At 34.3% G+C, this 14,348-nt stretch overlaps 1 protein-coding gene across 7 annotated transcripts in view; it reads left to right on the top strand.

The window, feature by feature from the left end:
- YTHDC1 (YTH N6-methyladenosine RNA binding protein C1) overlaps positions 1-13,835 on the top strand; it is a 36,173-nt gene extending 22,338 nt beyond the window's left edge. For 4 of the 7 annotated variants that reach the window (XM_040481974.1, XM_040481950.1, XM_040482000.1 and 1 more), the window contains 8 exons: positions 3,350-3,434; positions 4,388-4,554; positions 7,071-7,153; positions 8,397-8,433; positions 8,506-8,569; positions 8,679-8,741; positions 10,364-10,498; positions 12,833-13,835. In XM_040481974.1, coding sequence (XP_040337908.1) covers positions 3,350-3,434; positions 4,388-4,554; positions 7,071-7,153; positions 8,397-8,433; positions 8,506-8,569; positions 8,679-8,741; positions 10,364-10,498; positions 12,833-13,057 — 859 coding nt within the window. In that variant the 3' untranslated portion in view covers positions 13,058-13,835. The remainder of the gene's footprint in view (positions 1-3,349; positions 3,435-4,387; positions 4,555-7,070; positions 7,154-8,396; positions 8,434-8,505; positions 8,570-8,678; positions 8,742-10,363; positions 10,499-12,832) is intronic. The other 3 variants (XM_040481958.1, XM_040481993.1, XM_040481984.1) reach the window with 1 other exon arrangement.
- The last annotated feature ends 513 nt before the right edge of the window (positions 13,836-14,348 follow it).

Below are 14,348 nucleotides of genomic sequence, written 5' to 3'. Positions count from 1 at the left end.
TGCTCATCCCAAAAGATGCCCTCTTCAATACCCATCATCCACCCCCCATCAGCCCTCAGTTTGTTCTCATTTTTTAAGAGTCTCTTATGCTTTGGCTCTCTCCCACTCTAACCTCTCTCTTTTTTTTTTTTTTTCCCTTCCCCTCCCCCATGGGTTCTTGTTAAGTTTCTCACGATCCACATAAAAGTGAAAACATATGGTATCTGTCTTTCTCTATATGATTTATTTCACTTAGCATAACCCTCTCCAGTTCCAACCACATTGCTACAAAAGGCCATATTTCATTCTTTCTCATTGTCACGTAGTACTCCATTGTGTATATAAACCACAATTTCTTTATCCATTCATCCGTTGATGGACATTTAGGCTCTTTCCATAATTTGGCTATTGTTGAGAGTGCTGCTATAAACATTGGGGTACAAGTGCCCCTATGCATCAGTACTCCTGTATCCTCAAGAATATTCTTAAAGAAAAACTACAACTTTAATTTTTAAAATACTCATCACTTAGTTCAAGAGTAGTTTTATAATGAAGAATTCTGAGGGGCATGTAATATTATGTTGGTATTTCCTTGGGTAAGTCTATTGTATTCTTAAGTTTTGTGTATAAAATGAGAATTACATTTGGTTCAGTTAAGAGGATCAAACTTTAAATATAAATGCTGAAGGCTTTCTATCAGTAATAGTAATTGTTATCAATATTTTTTCTTTTCAGATATGATAGTTTTGATAGACTTATTTAAGCACCCTTTGGATTTAATAATAACTAGACTTAAGTTTATTTAGGTGTGGTCTCTCGACCACTTGTGTCAGTAGTATCTGATCGTTAAAATGCAGAATCTTAAGACACACCTCAAACCTCTTGAATTTCTGATGGCTCATGTATTTTGTAGGCACACTGAAGTTTAAGATCACATGGTGCGTGTTAGCAGATAGGAGAGGAGCCATAAAAAGTGACTTAAGTTATCACTGGGAATTACCTCTAAATAAGGCTATACTCTATAAAATGTCATTTGTCCAGAATTAAATTAGCATCTACTGATGCTATTTGATACTCACCCCTTCCATGTTCATTCCAATTAGCCCATTTTCTCTTTTCTTTTAGAATTTCTCCATTATTTCTTTTAACTTTAGTAACCAAACCTCTATATAGTACATAAGAGCCTTTGTACAGTTGTATGTTCTTTTGTTAAATTTGTCCCACTTAACCAAACCCCTTAAATCAGCGAGTTACTTCCATGTTCTTTGGATTACTCACAATAAAGCTGGTCATCTGTAGTTGTCTTCATTACACATGTCAGTTTAAAAGGTAACTTTTAGGATGTTTATTCTATAACTACGATGACTGTGGTCCTGTAGTTTCTCTAAATACATTCTGAGTCCTATTTTGCTTAGGGCCTCATAGTTCTTGGTGATACTCTGGTAGGTATGTATTTGTCAACACACACAAAAAAATATCTGTAGAATCTAGTTAGAACCAATGCCATCGAGAAGCTTAATCCCAAGTGACTCAACCCAACTCAGTGTGTGGTTTTATGTTGGTCCTTCAGTATTTCATTGCTAATATTTAAATAACAGTGGTAACTTTCTGCAGGAACAATTTGTAACTTCCTATATTTTGGTGGCTTGTAGGTTATTTATTCCTCTCCTGTAACTGTTTTTTAACTGGCAATTTAGAGGGAAAATCTAAGAAAGTATTAAAGTACAAAGAATTGTTACTAGAGATTTCCTCCTGGATACCCTAGGCTTTGGTATAGACTTGTTTCTTTTAACTTCTGAGAGCTGAAAAGTTAAAAAAAAAAAAGTGTGTATATATATTTTGTATACATATAGGTATACATTCTTGAGCCACTTTTGGTGTGTGAAGTAAGATGTATATTATTACACTAAGAATTCAAGCTTTTTAGTAATGCCTAGTGGGTATTCCCATCATTCATAGCCCACTTCCCCCATATATTCACATGATCACCACCACAGAGCATGCCACTGTGTTAACTTTAGATACACTTTACTCTTCCCCAAAGTTTAAAGAAGTTATAAAATTTCAGCATCCTATATTCATCTTTAAGAAAATTGGTGTAAGAGTAGAACAAATGGCTATATAGCTTATCCACTAGACCAGGTTGTTTGTGTTTTTTCTTCTCCATTATACCTTTGCTCAAGCTCTCTCATTGCTTCAAACGTAACCCTTCCTTAGCTCTTTACATTTGGCTTTTCCTGGGTCACTTTTCTTTCAGGCATATTCCATATGCTACTTCTTCCAGGAAGCATTTTTTGATTATTTTCTTTCTCTCCAAAATAGATGTGACCAGCAAAACTTTCATGTGCTTGTTTATTCTTCTTTGATAGCTGTGGAAGAAATTTACGAATGCAAGCAGCTCTTTATCTTACTCATCTTTGTATGTCTTTGGGCTGAGCAGTTTCATGTGTATTGTAGATACAATAAATAATTCTTTAACGCATTTATTTAATTTGGCATTACTTTGCACACACATAGATAAAGCCTTGTTAAGTGCTGTTAACTTGATTATTCCTTGACAGTTAATAGGAATGAATTGCATTTAGCATTATGCTAGGTTGATATAGAATATAAAAATACAGGCTGTCTCTTTTAAGTTGGTGAGACCATTTTGCCCTGTGGCTCAGAGTTTAGAGCCTGAGTTTCTTTAAGTTATATAAGTACTCACCTAAGTGGAGGGCATAATTCATATGTGCAGACATATGAATTTGTACGTATAAACATTTGTATTGTCAAGAGCCATTCCATGGGTGATAGGGAACTATTGTCTTCCTGAAAAGGAGAGGACATTGGAATCTGGGAGAGCAGTTCTGAACGAAGGATAGGGGACACTTACTTTCATTTGGTATTAACTATCTGATGAAGGTTCAGCTCTTTGTTGATTAGTTAATAAAAAATGCGGTTTGTTTACACAGAAACGAGCTAACTAAACATGTTATATGTCGTTCCATTTGCACACTATTAAAAACAGGTATGAAGTGTAGGTGGTGATACTGTTGTTTATAAGCTGAAGAATTCAGCTCAGGCTCAGAGGAGGGAGAGAGAGAGCGCGTGAGAGCGAGCGAGCACACGCTGGGGTTTAAACCCAAACTGTCTTGGTTTCCAAGCTCATGTTCTTACACACTGTATTATTTAGCTTATTTTTGAGAACACTGGAGAATGTGGAAAGAACCCTTCTCTTAAAGGTGCTCCCTCTCTGGGGAATGAATGCTTCTAGCCTAAGTAATTCTTTAAATTTTAGTCACGTTTAAATCAGGATTAACTGCTGAAGTAATATAAGGTCCCTAAAGGATTCTTGAAAAGAATATAATTGGTATTACTTTGTATTTAGGCGTGAATTACCCTTCACTAAGTCAGCTCATCTCACCAATCCTTGGAATGAACATAAGCCAGTAAAGATTGGACGTGATGGACAGGTTTGTTGTCTTACTTGATTATTTAAAACACATACATTTAATCATTCCTTCTAGAGAATTTTATTGAAGGACATTTTTAAGCCATTTTTGAAAGAATTCGTGTGAAAGATTAAGGGAAAATATTCTTATTTGGAATTCACAATCACTGTGGTTTTGACCAATTAGTAAGACCTCCATGAATGTTGAAAGATAGGTAGCTTTATATGGTACTTAATACAATTGAAAGAAAAGTTTTTGATGAGAAATTCTGGTCCTGATTTTAAATTGTTTTTCATTATGTTATTTACTGCACTTTGTATAATTTTAGAAATGCCATTTAACATCTTTGCTGAAGTTTTCTAATCAGAAGGAAGCTATATGAAAAGTATATGTACCCAGGTTTTCAAGTCTGCAAATGAAATTATAAGCGTAGTGATTTAAACCCGAATCTTCTACATGTAACTTTGAACCAGAAGCGGTGTGCTTTCATTACTCATAAATGAAATTGCTGGTGGTTGAAAATAAATCTTCATTTTAAAAAGCCATACATTAGTCTCCCTTTGTAGTTTTTGTAATGTAGTTTTTGTAATGTAGTTTTGTAATGTATTTTGGCACACTAACATGTTTTTCCTCCGCTGAGTTAAGGTAGATAACTTTGTCCTGATATTTTTGTATTTTGCACAAAGAAACATTCCTTTGTTTGCAGAGGATGATTGTCATAGAGTTTTAAGCAACTGCATTTATGTATTTAACTTTGCAGATTATATACTTTTAGTTTTTACCTGTATATAAAAAACACTTTTGAAAGGTTTTTTAAAACCTTTCAAGGAAGTTTATTGGAATCCTGTATGATCATCATCTTTGAGAAGGAAGTCTTCAAGTCGGTTTTTGTTCTTGTACTTCAGGAAAATACAAGAAGTCTATTGAAAATTTCTCCTGTTTTCGTCTTGTAAATTACTACTTTCCTGTTCTAGGAAATTGAACTTGAATGTGGAACCCAGCTTTGTCTTCTATTTCCCCCCGATGAAAGTATTGACTTGTATCAGGTCATTCATAAAATGCGTCACAAGAGAAGAATGCATTCTCAGCCCCGATCAAGAGGACGTCCATCCCGTCGAGAACCAGTCCGGGATGTGGGAAGGTTAGAAACGTTCTTTGGACTGATAATAGGCACATGTATCAGAATAACATGATGGAGGAATGTGATTCGTCAAAAGTTTGTCCTGCGGTAAAGAAGAAAGAGAAAATCCTCAAATCAAGCTGCATGGACTAGTTTGTGGCTTCATTGAGGATTTCACATGGTCACCTTGGTCTCAGTCATTTTTCAAGAGGAAAATGGGGATCTTTCCTTATGCAGAAAAAAATTATTTGCTAAAGAGTGATAACCAGTTTAAATTAGATAGTTTTCTGATAATACAATGTATACAATTGCAATGAGGTAGGCCTTTGTTGCTCAGAACAGGCTAGAAAGGAGGAAGAGAGAAGGAAGTCTTTATTTGCAAAAATTGTTAATATTTTGTAAAAAGCCTTTTCTTTCAGGTGTGTCTCTGGATAAGCCTTATCAGATATGGGACTTTTATAAAGGATCACTAATGTTTTTTCAGAAGATGACGCCTCATTTAGAGGATAAAATATTTTAAGTTATTTTGATATTCAAGAGGAGCATTATTGGGACTGTTTCAAATTTTATCACCGTGATGTGTTAACCCCATTGCCAAATATTCTCTAACATGTACCCAGTGAATTCACACATCTTGCTGAGCTTCTGAAAACAATAGGTTCTTTCCAAAGGGGATCAAGTGGCCCTGGGAGACCCGGCAACAAACCGAAAAGAAGGGCTGTTGCTGTGTCTGTTTACAACTTTTCCAGATGCTGGCAGTACCTGTGGACTTAAAATGTTTTTTAGAGGATCGTCATGGTTATTGATCACTACTTTATGAACTAAGCAGCATTTTCCAGGAAAAGGGGGTTTAACTTGTTACAGAATTGGAGAAGTCTTTGCAAAGGACTGATTTAAGCCCTTCTACCCAACACCTTCCCCTGTGTAGATTTGCATACAGCTAAATCTAAAATATTCTGCTAAAGACTGTTGGATGTATGGTTGATGGGATGAAACCTTTGGTTAAGTTTCCTTTTGGTGGAAACATCCTGTGGTAGGTACAGATAATCCAACAAGAGTCCCCATTTCTTTGAGCTTAAAAAGGACACTGTCAAGTAGGTAGGAGGACACCTGGCAGAGCCCCCTTACTTTTGGCCTTAAAGGACTGAACACCAAGATGTCTTTTGAAGTTTAAGCTAAGAGGTTTCCAGTGCAATACAATATATACAAGTGAAGTTTTTACCTCAGTTTTGCAATGGACTGCAAACTATACTTATTACACCACTACACCTTCTCTCAAGCCTGCCAGGGCCTCCATATATGTATGGCTTACAGCTTAAAGTCAGTAGTTGGACTACTATATGAACTGTTTCTATCATGTTTTATACCGGTCGTAAATGCACTCCCCAAACTACAAGAAAGCGGTATGTTTATTTTTTAAACCAGCTTTTAATTTTCTTAGTCTTATTTATTGTAGATGCAACTGTTTTTATTTTGTTGGGGAGGGCGGGGGCTTGGGGTAATTGCACTTTGCAGTTTGAGTGAACTTGTCTTGGAAAAGTTAATGAAAGCAGTTGATAACTCAAAGAAACAGCTGGAAAACTAGTGATGCCAGGTTATTATATAGACTTTTTATTTGACAGTAAGGGTAAAAAGATACATTTATTGCCAAAAAAACTTGGAATTCTTGTTTTTATTTTGTGTAGCTCTTTATTAAATGCTAAATAAAGTGAAGTGTACTTAATGATGTATTACATTAGCCATTGAGATTTATGGGAGACCATAAAGAGCAGCCCTCTGCAGACAGTAAAATTTCACTTTCTAAAGAATATATACTTTGAACTTGTTTTATGAACTCTGTTAAATTGCTCCATTACTTTCCAGTTTTATTTTAAGGCATTGTCTCTGGAAAAAATTCCCTTAGTTTTTAAATGTTATTAACTATAGAAATTAGTTTTTCCAAGTATTAAGATTATCAAAACTTTCCTGTAAAGTCACTTGGAATAAGTATCAAATTTTCTGTATGATCATGTGAAAAGCATAATTTTGTGCAAAGCAAAAGAAGCAAGAAATAATTAATTCTGTGTAGACGTCTTCTAAGATGGTATTAATAAGTTTGAATATATAGATTTTAGAGTTACCTATTGTGTAATGGTGATAGTTTTTTTTTTCTTTGTTTTTTCACGTGAATGGAGACTTTATTTGGGAAAGTGTTAAATTGGATGTTTACGTTAGTTTGAGAGCAGCTCATTTACTTTTGTTTAGAATACTAAAATGTGATTTACATATTTTGAGCAGACCGCTCTTTCCAAGTTTTTCATGATAGCGTGAGATTATAGAGCATATCTACTTCCAGCAATACATTCAAGGATTGATTTATATAGTAATTAGAGGAATTAAAATTTAGAAATTTTAAGATTTGCTACCAGAAATTAGGATGTTATTTTAAAGGAAATAATGGGCTATTCTTTGTACTTATTTCTGTCAGAAACTCTTGCATTGCTGTTTGTTCTCCCAGCAGTTTTTGGTTTAATTTCTAATGTGTCTAATTTGTGTAGGCGTCGACCAGAAGATTATGATATTCATAACAGCAGAAAGAAACCAAGGATTGACTATGCCCCTGAGTTTCACCAGAGACCAGGTTAATATTTTATAATCCTGCAGATATTTGACTTAAAATTATGAAACAACAACAAAAACAACAACAACGACACAAAAACATTTATTGTAATCCTGTAGTTCTAAAAGTGAGAAGACCTTAGGACATGACTGCTTAAATCATAGGAAATTATCAATAGTTGTCACTTAAATTCTACTTCGTGAAGGTTATCTATTTTAGTGTGACTCATCATCATCTGTTAATTACCTGATGTTGCTAATTTACAATTATTTCACAAATGGAAACTGCACATGTGTTTTAAGATTAAAGATGATTAGGGAAAGCAGCCATCTTATACTTTATTATGTTTTTCATTTTCTATAATACTTAGTATTTCATGTGGTATATAGCTTTATTTGGAAACTGAAGTTATGCTATTTTTTTTTTTTAAATAAAAATCTTTCACATGTTTTTAGAGAGGAATGAGAAATATTTGGTTTATAATCTAGAAGGCAGCTTTCAGCTAGTCTTATCAGAATTTAAAAAGGCAGAGTTTAAGAGATGGTACTTATAATACACTTATAAAAATTAGGCAATTTGGAAGTTGGTATTAGTGAACATTACAGCATTTTTTGGCTTGATAAACCTCATTCTTCTCCAAAATGGATATTCCTGAGAGTGAAATTAGTTTTTCCTCAGAAACATGAGCACTCAAATGTTTTTACATTTTAATTTGCTGAGTCCTTCCATCTTTTAAGATGGGGAGAAAGAATATTTCTTTTTTTGTCATGGTTCTTTCACTTAAAATGTATACATCTTCATTTTTGGGACTTGTTTTTCTCCCCCTTAAGTTTGCATTTTTAAAAACTGTCTGTGGTTGACTTAGCAGAGCTTGTGAATACCTAAGGTGGAAAGTAAACGTTTGTTTTTAAGGAAGTCCTATTACAGTGTCCTCAAGATAATTCTTCTGCCCTTACTTTTCTTATGGAGCAGAATGAAGAAATTTTCTATCTAGCGAGAATTGGGGTGTGGATTTAGAAGATTCATATGAAAACCTCTCTAGCAGTTTATAATTCTGTGGTATCAGTAAGTTATTAGTTACTTTCTAGATTATCTTGTAATCTAAGAAGAAAATCTGAAAATGGAATAATACAATAATAGCATCACTTAATAGCATCACTATATTTCATGGAAAGAATTGAAATGAGTGGTAAGGAAGGTTTAATTATAATGCCGTAATAAAAAATATAAATTTGATTTACTAAAATGCTTGATGTTTGAACAGGGTATTTAAAGGATCCACGATACCAGGAAGTAGACAGGTAAGTTGGGTTCACTCTTGCTTAGTTTCAAATTACATTCTTAGAACTAGTTTATGAATTACCTGAATTTAGTTTCACAAATCTTATTCCCAACAGACGATTTTCAGGAGTTCGCCGAGATGTGTTTTTAAATGGGGTAAGCATTTCATTTTATACATTTAATGTTCATAAAACCAGGATCTGATTTATTTTATAGTTCTGGGTTTGATTTTTATTGTTATTGACATTGTTATTTTTCATTTTAGTCCTACAATGATTATGTGAGGGAATTTCATAACATGGGACCACCACCACCTTGGCAAGGAATGGTTTGTATTTTTTTTTTTTTTTTGCAAATAATTTCACTTCATTTGCAGTTTCATATATTTTGAATGCTTATTTGGAAGATGACTGTTACAGTTACCCATTAAATAAATTGTTGGAATCTATTTTTACAACTAAAAACTAGTGAGTAATTTGATTTGTGTTAGTAGTACAAGTTTAATTAGTAAGTGTTGTAGTTTATTTTTGTAGTAGCTAATACTGCAAACTGCCTGGGTTCAGATACCTTCCCTTCTTAACTCTGTGATCTTGGGCAAGTTTCATAATAGGTTTCTTTCTTAGTTTTCTTTATCGGTAAAACCCAGAGGGTATTTGTCCATTCTTTGGCTCATCAAATTAATGTACTCATTCTGTGCAAGGCACTCTGCGTTAGGCTTGGTTGGTGAATGAAATCGACATTGTGCCTGTCCTTTTGTGGCTTGAAATTTAATGAATATCAGTGTTTACTCTATGGGATTGTCAAATAATTTATAAAATACATGTGAAGTTTAGTTAAGTGCTTGATCCCAACACTCATTAATTTTTTTTCTGTAAAATAAGGTTAATTAAATGCTGTTCATAACTGTTAAATTCTTTTTCCTGTAAGAAAGCTGAATATTCTTCTTAAGAGTATCTTTTAAGGTATTGAGGATAGCTGAAGAATTAATTCCCAAGAAATAAAAAACTTAGAAGTTTAAATAGTTCTTATCTTTTTTTTTTTTTTTTTTTAATGCTGCCTGTAATGTGGCTTCTTCATCTGACTTGTTGCACTTAAGGTACTGTGTACAAGATAGATGGATTAATAAGATTGCTTTCCTTAGATTCTGTGAAAATTTTTAAATGTCAAAATACTCTCTTGGCACTAACTAGGAAAGTAACCTTTGATTTGCTCTTACACATTTTATAATGGCATTTAAAAGTTCCTTAGGTTCTGGAGATTTTGTTTTGTTTTTTTTTTTTTTAAGGGTAGATGTTAAGATTAAGATGATTGATTCTAGATCCAGGATGCCTGATTATGGTGTCCAGCTCCACCTTTTTACTAGCAGTGTGATCTTAAGTTACTTAACCAGTTGTTGGTGTCTCCCTCAGTGCTTAGGACAGTGCCTGGCTCATTGTAAGCACTGATTAAGGGTTTACTGTGTTCTATTAGTATTTAAATGACACGACATGAAAGTGTAAACATATTAAATGTTCTTTTTTTAAGTTGGTGTATTTATTTTGAGAGAGAGGGAGAGAAGAGTGCATGGTGGGTGCATGGTGCGTGCACCAGCCGTGGAGGGGGAGAGAGAATCACAAGCAGGCTCCACACTGTGAGCATGGAACCCTGAGGCAGGGCTTGCACTGACAAACCGGGAGATCATGACCTGAGTGGAAATGAAGAGTCAGATGATTAACCGACTGAGCCATCCAGGAGCCCCAAACATGTTAAATCTTCAAGGATGTGTAATTAGTTTGTTATGCACATATTTCCAACAAGCACAACAAGAGGGTATTCTGACAAACCCTAATTCTGTGGAAGTAAATGGGTAGTACAGATTATTAAATTATTTGTTTGGATAGTGGAATTCTAAAAATGGTTTATTTACACGGATATTTGGTAGATGCTTATGGAAGTGGTTTCTTTTCTTAGGCTCCTTATCCTGGAATGGAACAACCTCCACACCATCCTTACTATCAGCACCATGCTCCACCTCCTCAAGCTCATCCCCCTTACTCAGGACATCACCCAGTACCACATGAAGCAAGATACAGAGATAAACGAGTAGTAAGTGCACGAGAAGGCAAAAGTGTGAAGGAACTACCTTCAATTCTGTAGATAATTTAAATGTGGGGATATTCTTACTCCATACTGTTTTGGAGTAATTCACAACTTGTTTTTATTAAGAATGGCTAATTCCTTTGGATTATTTAAATAGACATATTTCTTTCACTGATCAAACAAACTGCTCAAGTGGAGGCAACTTCTACATATAACTCTTAGGTAATAGTGTCCTAGGGATATGGTGAATTAGATTTTCTTTCTGTACTGAGGTCTTCAGTTATAAATAATTGTGTAATTTTTATTGTAAATAGGTATTTTTAAGCTTTCTGTATATTCTGACTCAATTTTCATAGATTGGATGGTAAGTATTAAGTTAGTTAACTGATCGTCTCTGGTCTTATTTAGTTACTTGTTTCTCTGATAAATTTTGTCAGTTCACCTTCCTCTGTCTGACTCTTCAGAGAATGCTAACAAATAACAAACAGATGTTAAGAAAGGCAGATGGATAATTTTCCTTTAGTAATTACTGGTTCTAATAATTTGATATGGTTGATATGAAAAGCATTTTTTGATCTCTTCAAAACAGTGAATGAAAGACAGTTCTAGTTTGAGATTTATGGGATTTTTTTTCCATTATACTAGTTGGGTTGAGTTTGTTTATTAAATGGTTGATATTCCTTTTTTTTTTTTTTTTCCTTTCCCTAATAATACTTTCATTTTTTAAACTGAAATTGTCTCCTGGCACTTGTTAGCATAATTCCTTTGTATGTAAGTTTGGTAGTCTTACGTAGTTAGGTTGTTAAAGTAAGATGTACAGTTTGGACACCTTCTTCAACCCTCTGTCTTCCCCCCCCCCCCCCCAACCAATGGAGGTGATGAGTCTTTTGGCTGAGCCAAATAAACATTATCTTCCCACTTAGATGAAGAGCATGCATATTTGAGAGGGCCAGTCAGAGCAGTAGTGGCCTAGCCCGTTTTTGAGATAACTTTTTGTCTGTTATTTATTTTCTTATTCTCATAAAGACAGTAACTTTTCAAAATCAAATCCTATTAGGATCTTTAATATTCAGTGAAACAATCTGAGAATCCTAACTGACTAATAGATGTTAATAGTTTTTTTTTCAGTAATACAAGAAGAAATATACGGCTTATGTATGATGAAAACTTAGTTGGCTAGATGGGTTGTGGTACTTTTTATAAATGATTACATAATTTTCAAAATAGGAGTTCTTTCTAAGATTCTTTTACGAAAAGGTATTATTGTGCTTTTAAGTTTTATGCATCTGATTGTAATTTTTTGGTTAGTATATATATTTTATGCTAGTATAATATTCATGTATTCAAGGTATGTGAGGGTGGAATTGTGTTTTTGAACACAATAATCTGAATATTTAAGCTGACTTTTGGAAAAAGACCAAGTTCAGTAAGTAAAGGTGAGTTGAGAACTAAGAGTAGAAAGCTAGAGCAGGGATTAAGCTTAGAAGTAGTCACAATGACACCTTGCACCTCACTTAGACAGTTGCTCATCTTACCCTCTCTTGTTCTCCCCAGCCTTTCATGTATATTTAGATCTATGTGGAGTAGACCTCACAATCTTACTAAAGTACATACTTTCTTAAAATTCTAATTTTTTTAAATAAAAATTTTTTTGTATTTTTTGAGAGAGAGTGGGCCGGAGAGGGGCAGAGGACTCCATACCCAGCATGGAGCCCGATGTGGCGCTCGATCCCACAACAGTGAGATCATGACCTGAGCTGAAATCAGGAGTCGGATGCTTAACCAACTGAGCCACCCAGATGTCCCTCTTCTCTTAAAAGTCTATCAAATTTCGAAACTTGCTTGTCATTAACAATGGTTTAGTTTGAAAGAAAATCTGGAATGTAACAACTCCTAGTTTTACCTTAAGAGGGCAGACTTGGTTCAGGTTGTAGAGTCAAAGGAGGAAAAAAAGTAGGGTTCACCTGTTGGAGAAAAACATGGATGATATTTAGCATAGTTGGCATCAGGCTTGCATCCATGATAGTTGATCGTCATGTCATCACTAGGTGATTATTTTGGCTTAAATCTTAGTAAAAAGAATTGGCTAGAAAAGTCATTAGAGTTGTATAAGAAACTTCCTGAAGTGAGTTGTTGCAACAAGGTTTGAATAATCACTGTTGTGGGTGACTAGTTAGGTGTCACAATCTTTTTCTAAGCAGTGTCAAAATTACATTCTGTGAATTAGTGCATTAGTACATTTCTGTAAATTGTTTCTCCATACTATACAGTAATTACAGTATGGGGACTCATAAGTTCCGTTTGATTTTTGACATACCTAATCCATTTCTTATTTTCTAGCATGATTATGACATGAGAGTGGATGATTTCCTTCGTCGCACACAAGCTGTTGTCAGTGGTCGGAGAAGTAGACCCCGTGAAAGAGATCGGGAGCGGGAGCGAGACCGCCCTAGAGATAACAGAAGAGACAGAGAACGAGATAGAGGACGTGATAGAGAGAGAGAAAGAGAGCGATTGTGTGACCGGGACAGAGACCGAGGGGAGAGAGGTCGATATAGAAGATAATGCGCTTTTGGAAGCACTGATTGTTTAAAGATAAAGAAAATCTTGTATTTTTTTTTTTTTTGTGTGTGTTTACAAGTAGTAAATTTATTTTCAGCGGTCTACTTAAAGTTCATTGTGTAGAAGGGTTTATTATATCCCTTTTTGTTCCAAGCATGCAGTATAATACGAACTGGAAAAACTCAAATCCTCCAAAAATGCACAGTTGACAATTTGAGTTGACACTTTTATTAAAGGAGCAGAATGGAACAGTCCAAGAATGTAGATATTGATTCATTCTCCATAAATGTTCATCTACTTATAGTGTGTTCATCCTAGAGTTATTTTTTGTTTGTTTTCTTTTGGATCTTGATTGATGACTGCCATGATATTTTGCTTTGATGTGTTTCTAAATGTAGTTGCACACGGTTCAGTAAAAATAATGCTGCTATCAAGTATGCAAATATTGAAGTATGATGGTTTGACAGTATGGCAGTGTTGTAGCAGCCTCTTTGTTTCTCCCTTTCCCTCTTTTTTTAATCTTAAAAAGTCACTTTTTATTTTTCTTCAGTCTTCAATGATGAGAGCAATATTAAGAAGACATTGCTATCTAATTTTTAATCTTTTTAAATAAAAAAATTCCTATGTTCAGTAGCATGGTTGATGCTATCGTTAGCCTTCCCCTCCAACTGTATACATTGGCTTGGAATGTTCACAACTTATGTGTGTGGCAGCGGAAGATATTCCATATTCTACATTGCTACTGTTTTGTATAAAATAAATTGGTAAAGATTGACACTTACCTGTTGTACTTCATTTTTGTCTGGATGCCAGTTTGTGTTCTTAAGAATTACTGGACATAAAATGATGCTTTATGTTTGGGTACTGTAAGAACCCTGATTGCCACCCTCCCATTTTTTGCCTATTTTAGCAGAAATGATTGATCTGGGCCAATTAATTTTAAAAGCCTACTTCCGTTTCTAATATAAGAACTGATGGTGTGTGATTGAGTTAGTATTTGATTAAGTATTTATTCATCTGATAACATTTTTGGATCTAGTCCGGTCGTAGGATTGTTTTCTTATTTCAGGTTTGTCTGTTTTCATCTTTGATGAATAAATTATTTTACAGATGTTTTTCTGTTTTACTTTTAAAATACACTTTTGTAATTCAACTTCTTACAATTATATACTTTAAATTAACCATCAATCCTTCCTAGTGGTAACAAGCTATATAAAACAGAGGGCCACACAAAACAGTGTATAAAAGCCTTTTTTGTATTTCAGCTTCTTGAGTTATACTTGAAATTTTGATT

Source organism: Herpailurus yagouaroundi, unplaced genomic scaffold (genome assembly GCF_014898765.1).
Source record: "Herpailurus yagouaroundi ecotype Mexico unplaced genomic scaffold, PumYag 28, whole genome shotgun sequence".
Taxonomy (NCBI): domain Eukaryota; kingdom Metazoa; phylum Chordata; class Mammalia; order Carnivora; family Felidae; genus Herpailurus; species Herpailurus yagouaroundi.
Note: the sequence above shows the minus strand (reverse complement) of the source record. Positions and strands in the feature narration are given on the sequence as shown.